General features: G+C 47.5%; 2 protein-coding genes across 4 annotated transcripts in view; one reads left to right on the forward strand and one right to left on the reverse strand.

Moving 5' to 3' along the window:
- Positions 1-14,576, reverse strand: part of Snx8 (sorting nexin 8) — a 48,920-nt gene extending 34,344 nt beyond the window's left edge. The window contains exon 1 of one of the 3 annotated variants that reach the window (XM_013023540.1): positions 3,286-3,379. In XM_013023540.1, coding sequence (XP_012878994.1) covers positions 3,286-3,379 — 94 coding nt within the window. Of the gene's footprint in view, positions 1-3,285; positions 3,380-14,477 lie in introns of those variants that run through there. The other 2 variants (XM_013023541.1, XM_013023542.1) reach the window with 2 other exon arrangements.
- Positions 14,577-15,153: 577 nt separating this feature from the next.
- Positions 15,154-23,240, forward strand: part of Eif3b (eukaryotic translation initiation factor 3, subunit B) — a 41,107-nt gene continuing 33,020 nt past the window's right edge. The window contains exons 1-2 of the mRNA XM_013023510.1: positions 15,154-15,682; positions 21,663-21,855. Of these exons, the coding sequence (XP_012878964.1) occupies positions 15,208-15,682; positions 21,663-21,855 (668 nt within the window). The 5' untranslated portion in view covers positions 15,154-15,207. The remainder of the gene's footprint in view (positions 15,683-21,662; positions 21,856-23,240) is intronic.

Below are 23,240 nucleotides of genomic sequence, written 5' to 3' on the forward strand. Positions count from 1 at the left end.
CTCTACCACTTGAGCCACAGTGCCACTTCCGGCTTTTTTTCTTTTTGCTTATGTGGTGCTGAGGAATCGAACCCAGGGCCTCAGGCATGCAAGGCAAGCACTCTACCACTGAGCCACCTTCCCAGCCCACTCATCTCAAATCTTGAACCTCATATCTCAGCCTCCTGAGTAGCTACAATTACAGGTATGAACCACTGGCACTTGGTATTAATAAAATTATTGAAACCTGTTCTCAAAAAACAAACCAGGTGTATTTGATAGCACATACCAGTGGCCCCAGCTACTCAGGAAGTAGAAACAGGAGGATTAAGGTCCAAGGCTGGCCTGAGCAAAAAACAAAACCATATCTGAAAAACAAACCAAAGCCAAAGGACTGGGGGCATGGCCTAAGTAGCAGAACACTTGTACAAGACTGAGCTGAAAAAAAAAGGAAAGTGGAAGAGGAGACAGGAAGAGAAGCAGAGGCAGGGCCAACGAGCCTAGGCCAATACAGCAGGAGCCAGGAATGGAAGCCTCTAAAAGCTGGAAGGCCAGAAGACAATCGTTGCCAGAGCCTCCCAAGACTGCTGACACCCCCACTTTAGCTTGAGGAAACTTGGACTGACCTCCAGCCCCATAAGCTGATAATTTTGTATTGTTTAAGCCACTAAATGTAATTTTCTGCTGCAGCAACGGAGGACGATTCAGTATGCTAAGGAGAAGCAGAGCACATGCACACAGGGTATTTTCTCCTTTCTCTTTTTTTTTTGTTCCTTTTCTTTTGTTAGTGGTATTGTAGTTCAAACTCAGTCTCCTACTTTCTAGGCAGACATTCTTCCACTTGAGCCATACATTCAGCCCTTTTTTATTTTTTTTGTGGAAGTTTAAGATACTGTCTCACTATGTAGCCCAGACTAGTCTAGAAATCCCGATCCTTCTACCTTAACCTCCCAAGTGCTGGGATTAAGCCAAAACTAGAAGTGGAGCTGTGGTTCAAGTGGTAAAGAACTAGTCTTAAGGAAAAAAAAAAAAAGCTAAGAGACCACACCTTGTCCCTGAGTTAAAGCCCCAGTACTGCACATACAAAAATGTGCTGGAATTACAGATGTGTTCCACCAAGATAATCCAGAAACACATATTTCTGAGTATTAATATGCAAATATGCAAACTGATACTCAACATGCTGGGACTTTTACTTGATCTTTAACATTCCAGATTTCTTCAAACACGGGGTTTGTCCAAGTGTCCTGTAACTGAAAGTTAAGTTTTATGGAGTTACCATCACAGTCACAGCCTAAATGTCAACTAATCCAAACATAATACAAACTCCATTTAACAATGAGCACAACTTTTTATAGCAATCCCAAAGGAACTTAGAAGACAGACCTCACAGTGCCTATACAGAGTACTACAGGCAGCTTAGGCTGTGTAGACAAGAAGACAAAGTAGTCATATATCCATGACCCACATTGTTCCTTCAAGAAGTCAAAAAGATATGACACAGACATTTCTTATCTCTTGATGTAATTCATTTTCTGACCCTAGCCCACGCAACCAAGGTTCCCACCAACACACACACACACCCCTAGTACCCACTGATTGAATTGCTCACCTCTGATAAACCCAACATTTTAGACTCATGCATTTATAAGAATGCTGTGTAAATTGTCCAAGGCCACATGGCTGGGGGAAAATTAGCCCTCCTGGTAAAAATCACCACTGCCCCCAAGGAAGACCAGCTACCTATGGGAATTCCTGGCAAAGTCAAAGAAAGGGCAGGTCCCCAACAGCCCAGAGCTAGTCTCCATAAATCACAGCCTTATGTGGCAGCCACATCTTATTTATGTATAGTAGGACTGAGACTTGAACTCAGGACCTGGGCACTGTCCCTTAGCTGTTTCTTTTTCTTTTCTTTTCTTTTTGTTGGGGGGGGGTCCAGTCGTGGGGCCTGAACTCTGGGCCTGGGCGCTGTCCCTCAACTCTTCAGCTCAAGGCTAGCACTCTACCACTTGAGCCACAGCGCCACTTCCAGCTTTTTTTCTTTTTGCTGATGTGGTATTGAGGAATCAAACCCAGGGCCTCATGCATGCAAGGCAAGTGCTCTACCACTGATCCACCTTCCCAGCCCCCCTTAACTGTTTCTTTAAAGGATAGTTCTCTACTATTTGAACCATAGCTCCACTTCTAGTTTTTTGCTGGTTAACTGGAGATAAGAATCTCTTCGAATGTAATCCTACCTACACAAGAGATTGACGATCACTGCTTGAAATCTGGCGGGCAGGAAAGTCCATGAGACTCTTACCTCTGCTGGGCTGGCGATTCTCAGCTTTCAACCTCCAGAGTAGCTAGGATTTACAGGCTTAAAACACCAACCAGGACTCATGGCAGCCATGGGTGAGTCCTATATGAAAGTCTACAGTATTTAGAGTAGTCTTTGTATTTACCAAGAAATTCCTAGGCCACCACCTGCTTGGGCCACTCTTACAAGCTGAGAAGTAGCAGCCCCAGGTACAGTCACAGCCTCTCCCATTTGCAAGTGGCCCCAAAGAGTCCAGTCAGACAGGAGTGGGCCCCTACCCAGCTCCAACCCAATGTTCTACCTAACAGGTACTGTCACAGGCTCCCCTTACAAAGTCACAAGGAAGAGAGAGGGAGGGAAAAAATAGAACTAAAGCTCAATCATGGAGAAACGTTCTGCCTATGCCACCCAACTGTAACCATGTCCTCCCTGCCCTGGCAGGTAACGGCCACTGGCCCTGCCTTTCAGGGAGGAACCGGTCTCTCTCCCATCCCTCCAGAAGTCACCTGGACCATCACCTCCTCGGTGACACCTGGCCAGAATCGGCTAGACCATCCCAGTCACCAGCAGCCACTAGCACGTGCGCCCACGGAAAGGAACGTTTAAACCTCCGGGCAAGCGGCATCCTGGCTTGGGGCACGCTCACACATTAACACAAGCTTCTGAAGAAACGCCAGCTGCTCGTCCGCAAGCTCCCTGAAGAAATCCCGGGTCCCAGGTCGCAGGTCCCCAAGGCCACGCACCAACCCAAGCGCTGAAGTCCCCGGACGCAGCACCTCTCAGGCACGGGGAAGGGGGCAGTCCCTCTTCACGAAGTCCTTTGAGCAGGCCAGGTGTGGCCCGGACAGGTGGTCCCCGCTACGGCCGCGCCCGGCTCCCCAGGGCGGGAAGGGGTTGGGGGCGCAAGACGCAGGGCAGGAAGGGCCCTGAGTGTCGCCTTCGGCTCCGCCAGGCCAGGGCCTACCAGGACACAAGCCTAGGACCGTCCCGGCCTCCACCCGCCGTACCTGTCGCTGGGGGATCCGCCTCCTCGTCAGCCTCCACCTCAGCCGCCGCCGGGACTGCCGCGGCGGGCAGCGGGTCCATCGCACGGCCAGTCATGTGAGCCCGCGCGCTCACGTGACTTCCTCCCGCTCCCGCCGGCCAGCCCCACCCACGCCAGCCCGGGTCCGGCATAGCCCCGCCCACTCCAGCCCGGAGTCCGGCTAGCCACGCCCACACTGGTCTTCGTCATGCCCTGCGACGCCCAGGCGCAGTTCGGGCACGCCCACATCCTCCCAGACCCCTCCCTCTCCGTTCGCCCTGGCCCCGCCCTGCCCCGCCCCGGCCACGTGGCTCTGGTCAGGCCAGGGCTTCCCCTCCTGCATCTGTGCCAGCGGGACTCCTGAGAAATTGTCCTGGTTGGGGCCAGCGCCGCGTTGAGGCGCGCTTCTCAGCCCACTCCTGGATGGCTCGGTCACCCCCTGGGTCGGAGCCACTTTACTCACTTTCTTCCCCATGCACCCACCACCTCCCACTCTGACGCATCCAGACATTAGCTCACTCACCCACCCAGCTCAGCCACACACCGCATCCTGCATCCACTCACTGATGTGCCCCAGCTCCGCTTGCCATTACCCAAAGGCCAGGCAGGCCCTGGGCAAGGTGTGATACAGGAAAAGGCACGCCAGTTCCTGGCCAGACAGCGGGGTCTCCGTTATTCTCAAAGAGGTGCGAGGCTGTGGGAGGATCACTTAGAGGCAGTGTCTGAGGACTGACGCATGGAGGACTTGAACAGGACGGCAGAAATCGTCAAACAACTGCAAACTACTATGTTGAAGAGGTTCCTAATCATCTCAGTAGAATTAAGAGAAGATGGGATCACATTCTAGTTTGGTAATGGTTCATACTGGCCATAACAAAGACTGAACTCAGAGCCAGGTGCTTACGACATACCTGGCTGAGTTCTAGTAGGCACTCTACCACTTGAGCCACATTTCCAAGGTAGTGTCTAGCTTTATGTCCAAATGGGTCTGGACAATGCACCTACCTGTGCTTCCTCCAGCAGCTGGGAATGACAGGCATACACTACCACACCCAGCCACTAGTTGGAGGGGTTTTGTTTTTTGTTTGTTTTTGGTCCTGGGGCTGACCCTCAGCTCTTCAGCTCAAAGGGAGCACTCTACCACTTGAGCTCTGGTTTTCTGGTGGTTAATTGGAGATAAGAGTCTCATGGACTTTCCTGCCCTGGATGGCTTTGAACTGTGATCTTCAGATCTCAGCCTCCTGAGTAGCTAGGATTACAGGCATGAGCCACTGGTGCCCAGCAAGACCATTTTCTTTTTCCAGGCTGACCTCCAATTTCAATCCTCATATCTCCACTGTAGGATTACAGGCTCCAGACACTCTCTGCAATGTAAGTATTTCTAAAGTTTGAGTTTTAGTCTTTAACATTCTTTCTCCATACTTGAGACACCTTATTGTCCCAGCACAAAAGGACACCCATCACCCCAGCAAGCATAAAAAACAGTACTATTATGTCATAAACTAGTCTAGGACATGCTGTTCTACAAATGGACTACTTGGCTTTCCCAAGTCACAGTGGAGGCCACAGCATCCTGTAACCTTCTGCCTCATCTGATGGCCACTTCCTTTCCCCCACCCCCCCCCCAATCCCAGGCTTCCTTTCAGCTGTTGCTGCTGCCAAATGATACACTCAGCATTTCCCTGGCTCCACACACACATTGCTAACTTCCTGGTATTATGTGGCATGTATCTTTGCCACCCAAAGATTACAAGCTTCTTATTCAATTTTTCAGTTCATTGAAGTCTAAAAATTGCCAAGCATTATGAAAGTATAAAATGGGCCAACTGACATGTTGAACTGGAACACGTTTTGTACAACTATTTAAGGAAAATTTTAAAAATAAATCTAATTAAAAAAGAAAAGCCAGGCGCTTTCTTACAGGCTCATGCCTGTAATCCTAGCTACACAGGAGGCTGAGAGTTGAGGATCAGAGAGTTGAGGATCAGGGTTTGAAGCCAGCCTGGGTGGAAAAGTCCCCATGAGACTCTTATCTCCAATGAACAACTCAAAAACCAAAAGTGGCGTCATGGTCATGGCTCAAGTGGTAGAGTTAGCCTTGAGCACAAAGAGGCTCAGGGACAGCACCCAGGACTTGAGTCCAAACCCTATAGACAACACCAAAAAAAAAAAAAAAGAAAGAAAAGAAAATACTCACTTTTTCAGAACAATAGAATATATTAAACTTATTAACACCTCTGATATAGTCAGATTGCCTGTAATTCACTGGCTCTGGATCTTTTTTTTTTGTCGGTCGTGGGGCTTGAACTCTAGGCCTGGGTGCTGTCCCTCAGCTTTTTAGCTCAAAGTGAGCGCTCTAACATTTCAGCCACAGTGCCACTTCCTGTTTTCTGGTGGTTAATTGGAAATAAGAGTCTCATGGACTTTCCTGCCTGGGCTGGCTTTAAACCATTATCCTCAAATCTCAGCCTCCTGAGTAGCTAGGATTATAGGCATGAGCCACCAGCACCCACTGGCCCTGGATCTTGATTGTACTTTCTGATAACCTGAGGAACATTCAATTATCTGCCAGGAGTGATTATAAACAAACAGGGCCCCTCTGCTCTCCCTCATAGAAATTCTGAGGTTAGGAAATGTTCTTCCAAGGGCTGCAATCCCCTGGATCCAGGGTCAGGACTGACAGGCCTAGAGGCTCACAGCCCCATGGCCTAGAGTGAGTGGCCTGCTGTCCATAAGCCAGAGACTTAGGGCTGTAGGCACTCAGGCTAGAGGTTGATTGGTCTGAACTTTAACCACTAGCAGCCCCAGCCCTTAGTAACTCCTTAAGCCCAACTTCTAGCAGCAGTGAGTGGCAGCAGTAGACAGTACCTACTAGTGTTCCAGCTCCTGTGGTGCTGGGATCCTTGGCTCCTATAGTAACTGGTGATATAGCTCTTGGGTGTAAGGGTGGTCAGGACCCTTGGCCCTTCAGTCCCAGCAACTCCATGCAACTCCTCAGGAGACTGCAGTTTTGTTTTGTTTTGTTTTTTGTCAGTTGTGGGGCTTGAACTGTGGGTCTGGGTATTCTCCCTCAGCTCTTCAGCTCAAAGTGAGCACCCAACCACTTGGTCCACAGCACCACTTCTGGTTTTCTGGTGGTTAACTGGAGATAAGAGTCTCACGGACTTTCCTGACCATGATGGCTTCGAACCTCAATCCTCAGATCTCAGCCTCCTGAGTAGATAGGATTACAGGCGTGAGCCACCGGTGCCCAGCTGGACTGCCCTTTTTTGTCTCCAGTACATCACAGCCTTCTCACTTTCTTGGATCTCTGCCCTCTACTTCCACCCTCTCTTGTTTCCGGAAAGAACATTTCCTGAGCATACTAGCTACCAAATGCTGGTGCAAGTGGAAGATGAGGGAGGCAATTCAGGGATAGCACTCACACCTCTGCTTCCAAAAGTCCCCAGTGTATGAACAGAGAAGCAGAACAAGACAATCCTTCTGGCACACACAAGGAATCTGGTGCTGCTGCTGGAAGGTGTTCTAATCCAGAACACCTCCAAGAGGGAATTTAGTCCAGATATCAAACACAGGGAGTTCTTCTGAACTCTTTTTTTTGTGGTGCTAAGGAATCGAACCCAGGGCCTCATGCATTCAAGGCAAGCACTCTACCACTGAGCCACCTTCCCAGCCCAGTTCTTCTGAAATCTAACTAAATATATCAGCCATGTGCAGATCCTTTCTGAAGAATAAGATTCCTGTTTCATTCAGAAAATATTTCAAAGAATTGTTTTTTAACATTTTGCTTCCTAGAAAGGATCCACTTCCAGCCATGTACCAGGCTCACACCTCAGGAGGCTGAGATCTGAGGATCCTGGTTCAAAGCAGCCCTGGTAGGAAACTCCATGAAACTCTTTTCTCCAATAAATCACCAGAAAACTGGAAGTGGTGCTGTGGCTCAAGTGGTAGAATGCTTGCCTTGAGCTGAAGAGCTGAGGGACAGCGCTCAGGTCCAGAGTTCAAGCCCCATGACCAACAAAAAAAAAAGAAAGGAAGGAAGGAAGAATCCACTTCCATAATGACTGTGCAGCCATTTATGGAGTCAAGTTTATTGCTTTCCATTCAGGAAGATGGTATCTACCCAATTTAGGCACACCGGCAGGACTTTTAGTATAGAACATTAGAGCTATATAGCATGGTAGTTCCCAGCTGTAATCCCAGCTACTCAGAAGGTAGAGGTAGAGCTGGGTGCCAGTGGCTCACACATGTAGTCCTTGCTACTCAGGGGACTGAGATCTGAGGATCATGGTGGGAAGTCAACAAGAAGAGACAAATCCAAGAGACTCTTATTTCCAATAAACCTGCAGAAAGATTAACTAGAGTCATGGTTCAAATAGTAAAGTTCCAGCCTTGAGCAAAAAAGGAAAAAGAAAGAAAATAACCAAGGGAGAACACAAGCCTCAGTACTGGCACCAAAAAATAAAAAAGAACAAAAAGACTAGCCAGGCACCGGTGACTCATACCTATAATTCTAGCCACTTAAGAGGCATCTGAGGAATTGTGGTTCAAAGCCAAGCCTGAGCAGGAAAGTCTATGAGACTCTGATCTCCAATTAACCAGCAAAAAGCCAGACATGGTGCTGTGGCTCAAGTGGTGGAACACCAGCCTTAAGTGAAAAAGCTAAGGGACAATATCCAGGCCCTAAGTCCAGGCCCCAGGACTGGTACCAAAACGGGAGTGGGGAGGAAGGGAGGGAGGGAAATAAAGGAGGGAAGAAGGGAACGAGGGAGGGAAAGTGGGAAGGGAAGGGAAGGCTGTTGGACAAGGATGTGAAAAGTGTAAATCAATCAGAATTCTAGTACTTAAGGCCAGGTGTGGTAGCTCACACTTATGGGTCCCAACTACAAGGAAGGTAAAGGTAGGAGTATGTCAGTCCTGTGATGCCTAGCCAGAGTTAGTGGAAACTATTAAAGAGAGAGAGAGGAAGTGTGGGAGGGAAGGAGAGAGAACAAAAGAAAGAAAAAAGTGAAAGAGGAAGGAAGGAGGGAAGGGAGGAAGGAAGGAGAGAGAAAGAGAAAGAAAGAATCCTCACGCAGTGCTGTTGGAAATGTAAATTCTGCAATTCATTTGGGAGAATGTTTGGCAGAGTGCAATAAAGGTAAACATATGCTCACCCTACGAGCCAAGGATTCTACTCTTACAGATTTGTTCCCCAAGAGAAAGAAAAACATATTTAATTTACAGAAAAGACTTGCAGGAGGTAGCGTGAGCAACTGTTACAACAGCCAAAAAACTGGAAAGCCTCCTAATGTTCATTAACAACCAAATGGATAAACAAATGGTTATATATTCATGTCATGGGGACCCTCGGCAGCACTAAGGAGATATCTCAGAATCATCTAGAGGAGAGAAAGCCAGACATTAAATAAATACATGCTTTGATTTATATAAAATTCTACAATAAGCAAGACTATACTATGTTTGGAAAAGAAGAAAGCATGTGGTAAAAGAAATCTATACTCACAGCAGTTATAGATGTGGAGGGCATTTTGTGTGTTTGTGTGCCAATCCTGGGAATTGAGCTCAAGGCCTAGGTGCTGTCCCTGAGCTTTTTTGCTCAAGGCTTGCACTCTACAAGTTGAACCATAACTCCACTTCTGGCTTTGTGTGTGTGTGGTTAAATAAAGAGTTTCATGGACTTTTCTGCCCAGGCTGGCTTCAAATCATGATTCTCAAATCTCAGCCACCTGAGTGTCTAGGATTACAGGCATGTACCAATGGTGCCCAGTTTAAGCTTGTGTGTGTGTGTGTGTGTGTGTGTGTGTGTGTGTGTGTGTATGTATTTATTTATTTATTTGTGGGGGAGATGAGTTGTGGGGTTTAAGCTCAGGGCCTGGGCACTGTCCTTGAGCTCTTTTGCTTAAAGCTAGCGCTCTACCACTTTGAGTCACAATTCCACTTCCAGTTTGGGGGTGGTTAATTAGAGATAATAGTCTCATGGGCTGGGAATATGGCTTAGTGACAGAGTGCTTGCCTCACATGCACAGAGCCCTGGGTTCCATTCCTCAGTACCACATAAACAGAAAAAGCTAGAAGTGGTGCTGTGGCTCAAGTGGTAGAGTGCTAGCCTTGAGCAAAAGAAGCTCAGAGAAGCCGGGCACCAGTGGCTTACACCTGTAATCCTAGCTACTCAGGAGGCTGAGATCTGAGGATCAGGTTCAAAGCCAGCCCAGCAGGAAAGTCCTTGAGACTCTTATCTCCAATAGACCACTAAAAAAACAGAGGTGGCACTGTGGCTCACGCCTGTAATCCTAGCTACTCAGGAGGCTGAGATCTGAGGATCACGGTTCAAAGCCAGCTGGGGCAGGAGAGACCGTGAGACTCTTATCTCCAATAAACCACCAGAAAACCGGAAGTGGCACTGTATCTCAAGTGGTAGAGCGCTCGCCTTGAGCTGAAGAGCTGAGGGACAGCGCCCAAGCCCAGAGTTCAAGCCCCACGACCAACCAAAAAAAAACAAAAACAAAAAAAAGAAGCAGCTCAGAGACAGTGCCCAGGCCTTGAGATCATGCCCCAGGACTAGTAAAAATAAAAACAAACAAACAAAAAGTCTCATGGACTTTTCTGCCCAGGCTGACTTCAAATGATGATATTCCAGATCTCAGCTTCCTGAGTAACTGCGACTGTAGGCATGAGCCACCAGCACCTAGCAAACTTGCTTTGCCAAGGGTGAACTGGTAAATACTTTGGGCTCTTAAGGCAAAAGGTCCCTGTCAAAATCATTCATTTGCCATCCTGGAGAGAAAGCAGCTGGAGACACATTGGCTCTAGGTATGTCCTGGATAGTCTTTATTAAGTGCAGGTATATCCTTTATTTTGAGCTTTTATCATAAAAGTATATTGTCAATGGCTTTTTCATTCATTGAAGTAATCCTGTGATTTGCCATCTTCATCCTGTTTGTATGCTATATTACACTGATTGATTTCCACATGTTGAGTGTTGCTGTGTTCCAACTAAGTTTTTGCTGTTGTTCCAGTCCTGGGGTTTGATCTCAGGGCTTGGGCATTGTCCCTGAACTTTTGTGCTCAAGGCTAGCTCTCTACACTTGAGCCACAGCTCCACTGCTGGCTTTTTGGTGGTTAATTAAAGATAAAAATCTCACAGACTTTCCTGCCAAAGTTGGCTTTGAATCTCAATTCTCAGATCTCATCCTCCTGAATGGCTAGGATTACAAGCCTGAGCCACTAGCACCCAGCTCTAATACTATAAATATAGACAATTTTGTCATATAGTATGACAGGAATGTATGACAAAAACAGCAGAACAAAAGGAAAAGACATATCACACACTGAGAGAATATATTTTAATAGATAAATTTAGCAATTAGAAGCCAGGATTTACAAATAACTCATATATTTAAATATGAGAAAGTTGGACCACTAAAAAGAAGCACACACTGGGCACTAATGGCTCACACCTAAAATCCTAGCTACCTAGGAGCTCTGAGGATCATAATTGTAGGCCAGCCCAGGCAAAAAAGTGTTTATGACTCCATCTCTGATTAACCAGAAAAAAGCTGGACTGGAGGCATGGCTCAAGTAGTAAAGTACAATCAAGTAGTAAAGTACAATCTATAACCAAAAAAGCTTGAGTAAGAACACAATGCCTGGAGTGCAAGCCCTGGTACTTGCACAAAATAAAATATTTTTTTAAAAGGGGTGGGGGAGCTGGGTGCTGGTGGCTCACGATTGTAATCCTAGCCATTCAGGAGGCTGAGATCTGAGGATCGAGGTTCAAAGCCAGCTAGAGCAGAAAAGTCCCCGTGAGATTTTTGTGTCTCCAATTAACCACTCAAAAACTGAAAGTAGTGCTGTGGCTCAAGTGGTAGTGCTAGCCTTGAGCACAAAGAGGCTCAAGGACAGTGCCCAGGCCCTAACAAACAAAAAAAATAGGGAGGGAGGGGATTTCAGTGGCCAATAACCTTATTTAGATGAACAATAAGAGATTGGGGGTATGGCTAAGTAGAACACCTGCTTGACAAGCACAAGACCTTGAGTTCAAACCCCAGTACCACCAAATACAGATATATATGTAAATTAGATGATTAGATACAGATTATCTAGAGATAGACTAAGACAACAACTCAAAGTAGTGCACAATTTTAGCACTGTCTGCCATTCCTCACCTGAGGGTTTGTTTGAGGAATTGCCATCCTATGGGGAACAGACTCTTCCCACTGTCTATGAAAATGGCAGATGTTCCTTCCCCCTTACCCCCACCCAGAACACTCGGGTGTGACTAAAGCTCAGGGCAGCTTTGTGGATGTGGATGGCATGCACATCTCTCCAGCTCTGTTCCCTGCAGCGCAGGGTATTTGGCAGGAGGACAATGTCTGCCTCAACAAGCACTCTTCCATCTGCATCTCTGGGAGCCTGGTGTTCCAGCTCTCTAGGAGATCCTAAATGCTTTTCATAATTTCATTTTCTGCTTAAGTAAAACATCTACTTACATCAGAGTAATGCAAATTCAAACAACCACAAAATGCCACAGTACAAGATAAGAAGAAATCAGAATATTCCTACATAGCTGGAAGGAAGGTAATACTTTGTAGATAACTGTGGAGAAGAGCTTGTTAATGTCTAATAAATTCAAATATATATATATATATATTCTCTAATAAAGCTATTTTATGACCCAGAATTTCCCTTCTAGTTATATTTCATAGGAACAAATGCAAGACTTTTCACTGAACTACAGCTGAAAATACTCTAAAGCAATCTACTTAAATGGTAGCCAGTGGCTCTTACCTGCAATCCTAGCTACTTAGGAGGCTAAGATCCAGATCTACTTGCTTAGGTGGAATTGTGTTCAAAGACAGCCCATATAAAACATCCCAAAGCACAGTTCCAGTTGCAGAAGGCACTGCCCCAGCCAGAGCTTTCAAACAGCTTGTGTCAGATTTTCTACCATAAGGGGCATCAGTGAACTCTAGCAGCCATTTTCACCCAGGGCAGGCCAGAGGGGGAGCACTTCCCTTTGTGCCCCAGCAGAAGGCTTTTGATTGTCGAAAATATAGTTCTTTAATTTGCATGAAGAGCTGTCCTATAATTGGTGAAATATGCAAATGAAGGATATTGCAATTGGTGTAAACATCCTTGTCACACCCCCTTCCTGGCTGCAAAAGCAGGCCAGTTCTGGTCTTTTCAGATCAACCCTCAGATGCCTTTCTGTGCTGCCCCCTGGTGTTATCACATTATGTAGAACAAAAGGGTTCCTTCCGGCCCCTCACTGGTGGCTCAGGCCTATAATCCTAGCTACTCAGGAGGCTGAGATCTGAGGATCCTGGTTCAAAGCCAGCCTGTTCAGGAAAAGTCTCATCTCCAATAAACCACTCAGAAAACCAGAAGTGGCACTGTGGCTCAAGTGGTAGAGTGCTAGCCTTGAGCTGAATATCTGAGGGACAGTGCCCAGGCTGAGTTCAGGCCCCATGACCAAAAAAAAAAAAAATTCCTTCCATTGTCTTTGCTAGCCTACGCTTTTGATCTTTTTTTTTTTTTTTTTTGGGGGGGGGCCGGTCGTGGGGCTGGAACTCTGGACCTGGGCACTGTCTCTGAGCTCTTCAGCTCAAGGCTAGCACTCTACCACTTGAGCCAAAGCGCCACTTCCAGCTTTTTTCTTTTTGCTTATGTGGTGCTGAGGAATCGAACCCAGGGCCTCATGCATGCAAGACAAGCATTCTACCACTGAGCCACCTTCCCAGCCCACACTTTTGATTTTTATGGTGAGTAAAGCAGTAGAGCTAGTAATATGACTGGGTATAGCAGAGGTAGCAATAGTAGTGGCAATAGAGCAGGCAGCACCATGACAATTTCAGAGGGTATCCAGAGGAGATGGCAGATTCAGCCAAACACCTGGAAGTATCCTGGAGCTGCCAAGATCTAAGGGCTGAGATTCCAAACGTCTACTGCTAAAGGCAGAGGGTTACAATAGGTGTTCGTGCCTAGCCATGGGCAATCGAAGCCTAGCTCAATAAACCTTCTACTTGCTTCATCCTGGCCCAGGAGCCTGGAACTGTTAAGTCTAAATCTCAGAACTAGGACTGTCAACCTCTGGTCTTAAATCTCAGAACTAGGATTGTCAACCTCTGGTCTGTCAGCCAGTCCATTTGTTTTTGGTACTCAAGGGCCCAACCTGACAAAACTAGATGTACTGTATTCTCAATCTTTCTTCTCTTTCTTTCTTTTTTTTTTTTTTTTTTGGTCGGTGGTGGGGCCTAATGAAAGGATCCGTCACATCCATCCCAGGGAACCATGTGGAGGCAGACAGGCACAGGAGAAAGATTATTAGAAGGTTTATTAGAGGAGCCATATTTGCCCCAGAGAGAGAGAGAGAGCGCATGGCAGCCTCTATGTAAGTAGCAGCAGGGTCTGGGGGATAGGAAGTGAGGTAGATGGAAGTTCAGGTGAGTCTGGGTGGAAAGAGGGAGGGGCCAGCAGGTCTGGGTGAAGTTGAGGACCAAAAGTGGGCATAATGTTTACACTTGAACTCTAAGCCCTGGTTGATGTCCCACAGCTCTTCAGCTCAAGAAGAGCACTCCACCACTTGAGCCACCTCTGGTTTTCTGGTGGTTTATTGGAGATAAGTGTCTCAGGGACTTTCCTGGCCAGTCTGGCTTTGAACCGCGATCCTCAGATCTCAGTCTCCAGAGTAGCTCGGATTACAGGTGTGAGCCACCGGGGCCAGGCTCGCTTGGCTTTTTTCTGCGGAAGTATAGCACTAGAACCACACGGCTCCACTTCCATGGCTGGTCGTTTTTATAAGATGATCGAAACCACACACACACACCCCTCAAGACAATGTTTTTATAAGATGATCGAAACAACACACACACACACACACACCTCACGACAACGTTTTTATAAGATGATCGAAACAACACACATACACCCATGATCGAAACAACACACATACACCCCTCAAGACAACGTTTTTATAAGATGATCGAAACAACACACACACACACACACACACACACACACACCCTCACGACAAAGTGTAACGTGGACTCCAGGCAGAACCCGCAGGCCCCGCCTCCGCGCGTCACGCGCCCGAGCTCTCCCGCCGGTGAGGGCGCGGTCTCGGGGACTGTACCATACTGGAGTGGCCGTCAGAACCGAGCGAGGGAGGCTTACGGTTGCCATGGGAGGAGTGGCTGAAGTCCCTGGCTTACGATTTTGAGTTGCACCGTGCAGTCGTCGTCGTCGGTGCGCTGCTCACTGTGGCTCGCTACGAATTCCCCGCGAGTGTTGGACTCTTCCGTTCTTTGGCCTCGTCAGTGGACGAGTCTAAACACAGACACGTAAAGGGGGGGAGTGTAAGTCAATTGGTGTCCTTTAAAGGTGAAGACAGCATAATCAGAGCCACCTGTTGAACTTCCAGCTTTCTGTGGTACTTGACTTTTACCTCCACCTTGTCTTCATCCAATTCCGTACATGAAAATTACTTTTGAAGCCTGCCTGGAAGGGCCTCAAATAGTTCAACCCTCTCCCCGCAGCGCCCGCTGGGAGAGGGAAAGCAGCGGCTGCCATTTTGGCCCGAACCATTCGCTAACGAAAACGAGGTGGTGATGGCTTCCAGTGAACTAGTCACTGCCCGGAAGGAAACAGTCATGATCGAATCCAGTACTTCTTTATCCCGGATACGGTGCCGTTGACCGTCATGAGACATCCTTTCCTCCATAAGAACTTCCTCGGGCTCATTCTGAGGACTGAGGGCGTGGGTCTCCCCCCTCTCCGCATATTGGTACAGCCCTTCCCCAGTCGCACGCACATGGCTTCGCGCTAGCCGGCGCGCGTTGCATCCTGGGAGTCGGAAGCACGGCGGGTGGCGGCGGTGCCCCGAGTGAGAGACCGCGCGAGGCCCATGCAGGACGCGGAGAACGTGGCGGCGCCCGAGGCGGCCGAGGAGCGGGCTGAGCCCACGCGGCAGCAGCAGCCGGCAGCCGAGCCGCCTCCCGAGGAGGAGTCGGCAGGGTCTGGCTCACCCGGGGTGGCAGTGACTGCGGACGCCGACGAAGAGACGGCGGCCGAGTCGGAGGCCGAGGTGAGGGCCGAGCGGGCGGAGGAAGACGCGCCAGCCCCCGACGGGTCGCCCCCGCCGCGGTCCCCCGAGGAGGCCGCCCCGAAGGTCGAGACCCTTGCTCCGGCTCAGGCCGATGGTCCTGGGGAGCAGGCCGATGAACAGTCCCTCGATGGCCCAGCCAGTGGGTCGGCTGAGGAGGCGAGCGGTCCCGAGGCCGGCGCGGCCGAGGCTGAGCCGCAGGCAATAGAGAACGGCGAGGCGGACGAGCCTTCCTTCAGCGACCCCGAAGACTTCGTGGACGACGTGAGCGAGGAAGGTGAGGGGCGTGTGTGTGGCCGAACCCAAAGGAAGGATCCGCAGTACGGCGAGGATGTCGTGGAAGTCACCCCGGGCGGCAGAGCGGGCTCGGGTTTGCCTCAACCGATCCTCTGGTCTCTTCCTCCAAAAAAGAGGGGCCAGGAGAGGTCATTCGGGAAGCTTGTACACTAGCAGGCGTTTGGGGAGCGTGGGGCGTGGTGGAGCTGGGGTAGGTATGCATAAAGTGTAGCAGCTGTGGGCAGAGGTGGACGCCCAAGGACCCCATCGCTGGCCAAAACAATAGGGAGGGACAGATCTCGAAGAGCTGAATGACCGTGTCCCCTTCTTGCACAGAAGGGTCTTTCCAGCGAAATCTGGCTAAGCCAGTCACATTCTCATCTTTCTTCTCTTTTCCCCTATTTTTCTGTCTCTGTGTTTGTGTCGATTTCTGCCTGCTTCCTCCTCTAGGGCAGACCATCATACCTGTATTGAAGATTGCTTTTCCAAATCACAACCTTGCTGTTTTTTTTTTTTTTCCAGACCTTGAAAATACAAGATTTTGGTGGCTTTACAGGCATTAATTTCTGCCCTCCATTCTGGGAGTATGCCTCCAAAAGTGACTTCTGTTGATAGATCTCCTGAACTTTAGCTTTTTTAACTCCCCAGGCTGAGTGCACAACCAGGCTTTTTTTTTTTAAATGTCTTGACTAAACATCAAAGCAGGGGGGGGGCAGGGAGAGAGACAGATAAATACCACTTAAAATCTAAGTTTGGGTTTTGAGGCTCGTTTGAATTTCAATTATTTACAATTCAGATTTTTTAAAACATGTGTAAGCCCATCTAACTCACAGGTGTTAATGGGGATTTTTCATAGAATTGAGGTGTACGACATTTAGGATGTCAATATGAACACAAGTCATACCCCCCCTGTATGCAATGCTATGGGTCCTCTGAAGCCCATGTCCCTGATGTGAGCATTGTTGGCCAAGATGACAGGAGGTGGCTGGTCCTAGAACTGGAATTCAGGGTACCAACTTCCTTTGGGCCACAAAGGTGGGGAAGTCACAGTGTCTCTGCTCTTTTCTAGATGGACAGAATCTAGGAGCAGCAGCTTGTCTTGTCTTGTCTCCTCCTCTGTTTTCCTTCACCTTAATGATTCTGCTGCCTTTGGTGTGTGTTCAGACAAACATGGGGTCAGGATTTTTAACACCAGTGTCTTTGACTCACCAGGTATTTTTTTTTAATGTGTCTCCTGGGAGTAGTGGTACTTGAAGCAGTCCAGGGTGGTAGAGGCAGGAGGATCAGGAGCACCAGGCCAATCTGGGCTACATAGCTATATCCTGTCTCAAAAGATGTCTTTTTGTAGTTACATCTTTTATTCCTTTCTTAGGTGTGAGCAAGTTGTTAAAGGATAGCTAGATGCTTTGAGCTTGTGGGAAAGAATCTACAGTTCATATGCAAGCTGAACTTTTTATTGTGAGCCTTGTAAGTTCAAATGTAGCTCAACAAATAGGCTACTTAATTGTATGGTGAACGCCTTTTAAAGGAGACCTAAGGATTTCACTACAGTTCCTGTAATGAGGATATCTAGCACTAATGTGATTCTAAGCCTCCCCTTTTCCTCTCTTCTTTTTTCCTGGTTTCTACTTGTGCATCTTGATTATAAGTGACAAGTATTTTTTCCCCCTTGCCCTGTTATTGGGAACTGATCCCAAGGGCTTTGAGTATTCTAGGAATGCACTTAACCACTGAGCTACCAGCACCCTTTTAAAATATTTTTAACTCAGGCACCAGTTGCTCATGCCTGTAATCTTAGTTACTCTCAGGAGACTGGGACCTAGAGGATTATGGATTCAGTCCAGCCTGAACAGAAAATTCCATGAGGCTTCATAAAAGGAAAATATATGTATACACACACATGGGTTTTTTTTGGGGGGGGGGTCCGGTCATGGGGCCTGAACTCTGGGCCTGGGCACTGTCCCTCAGCTCTTCAGCTCAAGGCTAGTGCTCTACCACTTGAGCCACAGTGCCACTTCCTGCTTTTTTTTCTTTTTGCTTATGTGGTGCTGAGGAATCGAACCCAGGGCCTCAGGCATGCAAGGCAAGCGCTCTACCTCTGAGCCACCTTCCCAGCCCCTAACACACACATAGTTTTGAGATGAGGTTCAATATGTTGATCAGGCAGACTTTGAACTTGAAATCCTTCTACCTCAGCTTCCTGAGTAGCTGGGGTTATAGGTGTAAGCAACCAAGTGTGGCTCCTTCTTTAGCTGTTGCTTTAAAAAAATTACCCAGTAGTCTGATCTGGGTATGTTACTAATGTAGTTTAATCAGTTGGGTGTTCTTTGATGGCAGGTTTAAAGGGATATTTCTTTCCCAGCTCCTAGTAATGTTCACCTGTTTTTTTGGTTTGGCTTGTTTTATTTTCCCGGTTGTGGGGCCTGAACTCTGGGCCTGGGCACTGTCCCTCAGCTCAAGGCTCTACCACTTGAGCCACTGCTCCACTTCCAGCTTTTTCTGCTTATGAGATGCTGGGGAATCAAACCCAGGGCCTCATGCATGTAAGACAAGCACTCTACCTCTGAGCCACCTTCCCAGCCCCTTTGTTTTGTTTTGTCTATCATAGGGCTTGAACTCAGGGCCTGGGTGCTGTCCCTGAACTCTTTTGCTCAAGGCTACCATTTTGAGACACAGCGACACCATGGTTTTCTGGTATTGGAGATAAGAGTCTCATGGACTTTCCTGTCATGATCCTCAGATCTCAGAATTGCTAGAATTACAGGTGTGAGGCACCAATGCCTGGCTAATGTTCACCTTTGTTAACTGGAGATAGGACTTACATTTGTGGATATTTAAAAGATGGAGTTTGTTATACCTCCCTTGTGCTGGTGTTTTTGTTTTTTGTTTTTTTGCTGGTTGTGGGGCCTGAACTCTGGGCCTGGTTACTGTCCCTCAGCTCTTCAGCTGAAGGCTAGCGCACTACCACTTGAGCCACAGAACCACTTCCGGCTTTTTCTGCTTATGTGGTGCTTAGGAATCAAACCCAGGCTCTCATGTATGCAAGGCAAACACGCTACCACGGAGCCACCTTCCCAGCCCCTGGTGTTTTTGTTTTTGTTTTTATCTGTGTTGGAACTTTATTATTTACATGCATATGGGCCTGAGAAATCTCAAAACAGCAGTAGACAATGCCCACTGAGTCACAACTATTCCTAGAGCTCTAGTATACTTTTCCAGAACCATTTGTATGTTACTGTTTTCCCCCTTTATCTTTCTTAAAACCATCTACTTTTCTGTTTTACTGTCTCTGACCATTTTAATGGAAATTAGTTGATTTTAAGGAAGTTGAATGCTGGGGTATTTTTGTCAGTCATGAGGCTTGAACTCAGGGCCTAGACACTGTCCCTGAGCTTCTTTTGCTTGAGGCTGACACTTGAGCCACAGCACCACTTCTAGCTTTTTCTGTTTATATGGTACTGAGGAATCGAACTGCATGATAGGAAAGCAGTCTACCACTGAGCCACATTCCCAGCCCAGGTTTTATGTTTTAAAAGCAAGTGATAGGTTAGGCACTGGTGGCTTGTGCCTGTAATCCTAGCTACTCAGGAGGCTGAAATCTGAGGATCATGAGCAGGAAAGTCCATAAGACTCTTATCTCCAATTAACCAGCAAAAAACCAGAGGTGGCTCACCTTGAGCTGAAGAGCTCAGGGACAGTGCCCAAGCCCAGAGTTCAAGCCCACAACTGACCCCCCCTCCCCCCCCAAAAGAAAAGCAAGTGATAGCTAGGCTCTGGTGGCTCACACCTGAGATCTAAGGATCAAGATTTGAAGCTAGCCTGGGAAGGAAAGTTCATGAAACTTATCTCCACTTAACCACCAAGAAGCTGGAAGTAGAGCTGTGGCTCAAGTGGTAGAACATTAGCCTTGAGCAGAAATGCCCAAGGACAGACCTCAGGCTCTGAGTTCAAGCTCCAGGACACCTATGTACACACACACAAACATGTGACATGTTTTTTTTTTTTTTTTAATCAGTCCTGGGGCTTGAACTCTGGGCTTGGGCACTGTCCCTCACCTCTTCAACTCAAGACAAGCACTCTACCACTTGAGCCACAACGCCACTTCTGGTTTCTAATAGTTTATTGGAGATAAGAATCTCACAATTTCCTGCCCTGCCTGGCTTTGAACTGAGATCCTCAGATCTTAGCCTCCTGAGTAGCTAGGATTACAGGCATGAGCCACCAGAATCCAGCAGCACATCACATCTTTTTATGGTGTAGTTGTAGAAATAAAATAGCACACTACCATCTTGATTGTCCTTCAAGCTGTCCTTAAGCTTTCACAAGCTTCACCATTTCCTCCCAACAGCCTTGTCAGGTGCTCATCAAAACACACAGCATCACTAGCAAGTGCCTTTTTTGGGGGGGGGGGTCTGGTCATGGGGCCTGAACTCTGGGCCTGGGCACTGTCCCTCAGCTCTTCAGCTCAAGGCTAGTGCTCTACCACTTGAGCCACAGCGCCACTTCTGGCTTTTTTCTTTTTGCTTATGTGGTGCTGAGGAATCGAACCCAGGGCCTCATGCATGCAAGGCAAGCGCTCTACCACTCAGCCACCTTCCCAGTCTGTGCCTTGCTATTTCTGTACAACTGGGAAAGACAAACTGCTGCTGCTGAACTCAGTATCTTTAGTCCCCATACTTTGAATTGCCTCTGCTTCTCTGTACTTGTTTGCCAACCAGATGGTAGTGATGCTATATGTAATAGGATCTGGTATTTGCTCTCAGCTCCTTGATCTTGGCACCCTCCAAGTAACCTAGGGACCTCCAGAGTGATAGATTTCTAAATAGCTTTGCTGGTACCAACCACGTGATTAGAGGAGTGGCACTGGAAGCCTCTGGGGAGGGGAGGGGATGAAGATTGAATCCTTTCACTAATGGCCCATCACTAATGAAGAGACTCAGGGGGACTGAGAGAGCCTCAGAATAGTATATAAGGACCAGTGAAGGTCCTTACAGGGTGATAGGAAGGGCTGGAGGGCAAGAGCCCCCTTCAGGCAGGCTTCTACTTTTGCAGCTCTGTCTTCTGATTCTTTGTTTTGCCGGTTGGTCCTGGGGCCTGAACTCTGGGCCTGGGCACTGTCCCTGAGGTCTTCAGCTCAAGGCTAGCACTCTACCATTTGAGCCACAGCACCACTTCCAGCTTTTTCTGTTTATGTGGTGCTGAGGAATCGACCCCATGGCCTCATGCATGCAAGGCAAGCACTCTACCACTGAGCTACCTTCTCAGCCCTCTTCTGAATCTTTTGGAATAATCCTTATAATGACCCAGTAAGGGGAAGTCAAAAGTTCCCCGGAGCTCAGTTAGTTGCTCTAGCCAGTTCTGGCACACAGTGAGTGCTGTGGACCCTACAGAGGTAGAGGGTCTCCACCCTTGCCCCTTTTCTGGTGACAAACCTGCTCTTCACCCGCACAAGAAAGCAAGAGTGGGTCTGGGAACTGGATGGTAGACGAAACCAGTGTCTTCTCCTTGCTCGTCTCTTCCTTTTAATTAATTATCTCTTCTGTCTCCTCCCTGAGTAGTTCTAGTAATTTGTACTCACTGAAACAAAAGTGCTTTGAATGTGTGAGGCATGTAAATATTTGTTTATTTGGTAAGATCTGTGAAAAAGCCGACTTCAGGGTCCTATGCAGTTGACACTGGAATGGGATTTTCCCCAGATGTTGCCTTAAAGCTTTTGATATCCAGGAATCTTTGGAAGATATGGTATTAGATGTTGTTCAAGTTTTCCTTGTTTGCATTTGCATATTAAAGCCCCTTTTATTCTTTGTAAGACTTCCATTATTGCCAGAAGCTGATGATCAAATCACAGGAATTGTGACCATTGGAGTCTTTGTGGTTCTTTTGCAGTTAATTTCTGAAGCAACCTAGGATGATGGTTTCTTCTTAGAAATGGGTCCAATGTTTTGAGCTAATGCATTCATGTGTCTCCTGTTGCACCACAGAATTACTCGGGGACATACTGAAAGACCGGCCCCAGGAGGCAGATGGAATTGATTCTGTGATTGTAGTAGACAATGTTCCTCAGGTGGGTCCAGACCGACTTGAGAAACTCAAAAATGTCATCCACAAGATCTTTTCCAAGTTTGGGAAAATCACAAATGACTATTATCCTGAAGAGGATGGAAAGACAAAAGGGTAAGTCACCCCCTTGGTGTAAGTAGCTTTTGCATCCCTTGGTGTCATGTCTGCCACATGACTGTTATGTTCCCTGTGGGAGCACAGAGGATATCTGCTTGCAAGAACACTGCAGGGTATTTACTTGGCACCTGGCTGGGAGGAGGCAGGAGGGCTCTTAGGTAATGGAGTTGTGAATTGGTCATTAAATCTCCCATGCTTTAGGGACAAGCAGTTGGTATTGTGGGGAAAGGCACCAGCTGATCCTGAGGCTTACAGGATTTCAAGGATATTTATCCCTTTATCTCTCTCTTCTCCTTCCCTCCCTTCCTCCCTCCCTCTATATTTTTTTCTTTATTTTGTGCTGGTATTGGTACTTAAATTCAGGGCCTTGAACTCTTGCTTGGCTTTTTTTGTTCAAGGTTGATAATGTAGCCACATCTTTAGCCATATCTCCACTTCTGGCTTTTTGCTAGTGAAAATCTCGTTCCTGGTATTACCTAAAATAGTAGGTATCTTTTGAAGATGATACGTGACCTACATTTTGCCTTTTTTTTTTTTTTTGGTCCGGTCCTGGGGCCTGAACTCTGGGGGTCTGGGCGCTGTCCCTCAGCTCTTCAGCTCAAGGCTAGTGCTCTACTACTTGAGCCACAGCACCACTTCCGGCTTTTTTTTCTTTTTGCTTATGTGGTGCTGAGGAATTGAACCCAGGGCCTCAGGCATGCAAGGTAAGCACTCTACCTCTGAGCCACCTTCCCAGCCCCAACATTTTGCCCTTTTTGTCCAAAAGCAGGTCTTCCACATTGATGATCCTGCTTCCATAGAAATCTTTGATTTTTATTTACTGTCTCTGAGCTTTTTCCAGTCAGGGCTAGCCCTCTCCCACTTTGAGCCACAATGCCTCTTTCTGTTTCCTGGTGGTTAATTGGAGCTAAGAGTCTCATGGTCTTTCTTGCCCAGGCTGGCCTCAAACCATGATCCTCAGATCTCAGTCTCCTGAGTAGCTAGGTTTATAGACGCTAGTCTGAAGTCTTTGATTTTATTTATTTGCTTGTTTTTTTGTTGTTGTTGTTTATTCATTGAGTCTTTCCTACAATGTGGGTTGTCTTTCTTTTTATGATCTTTAAGTAGTTGTACAAAGAGGTTTCAGTTCAACCCTTTATCTTTATTTACTTTTTGTGACATCAAAGCCTGAAGCATTCAAGCCTACTGAGTCACCCCCACCCCCATCCTACCCTACCCTCCAATTCATGTAAATATTGGGGGGTTCTATTGTCTCTGTTTGCTTTGTGATTATAAGCAGTCCAAGCCCATGTCCTGCTCTTGAAGGGTGGTAGAGAGTGTCGAGTACACCCAGGAGCAAGGCTATAGAGCTGTGCTTGCTGCAAGTCCAGTCCTGAGTGAGT

The sequence above is a fragment of the Dipodomys ordii genome, unplaced genomic scaffold, assembly GCF_000151885.1.
Source record: "Dipodomys ordii isolate 6190 unplaced genomic scaffold, Dord_2.0 Scaffold68, whole genome shotgun sequence".
Taxonomy (NCBI): Eukaryota; Metazoa; Chordata; class Mammalia; order Rodentia; family Heteromyidae; genus Dipodomys; species Dipodomys ordii.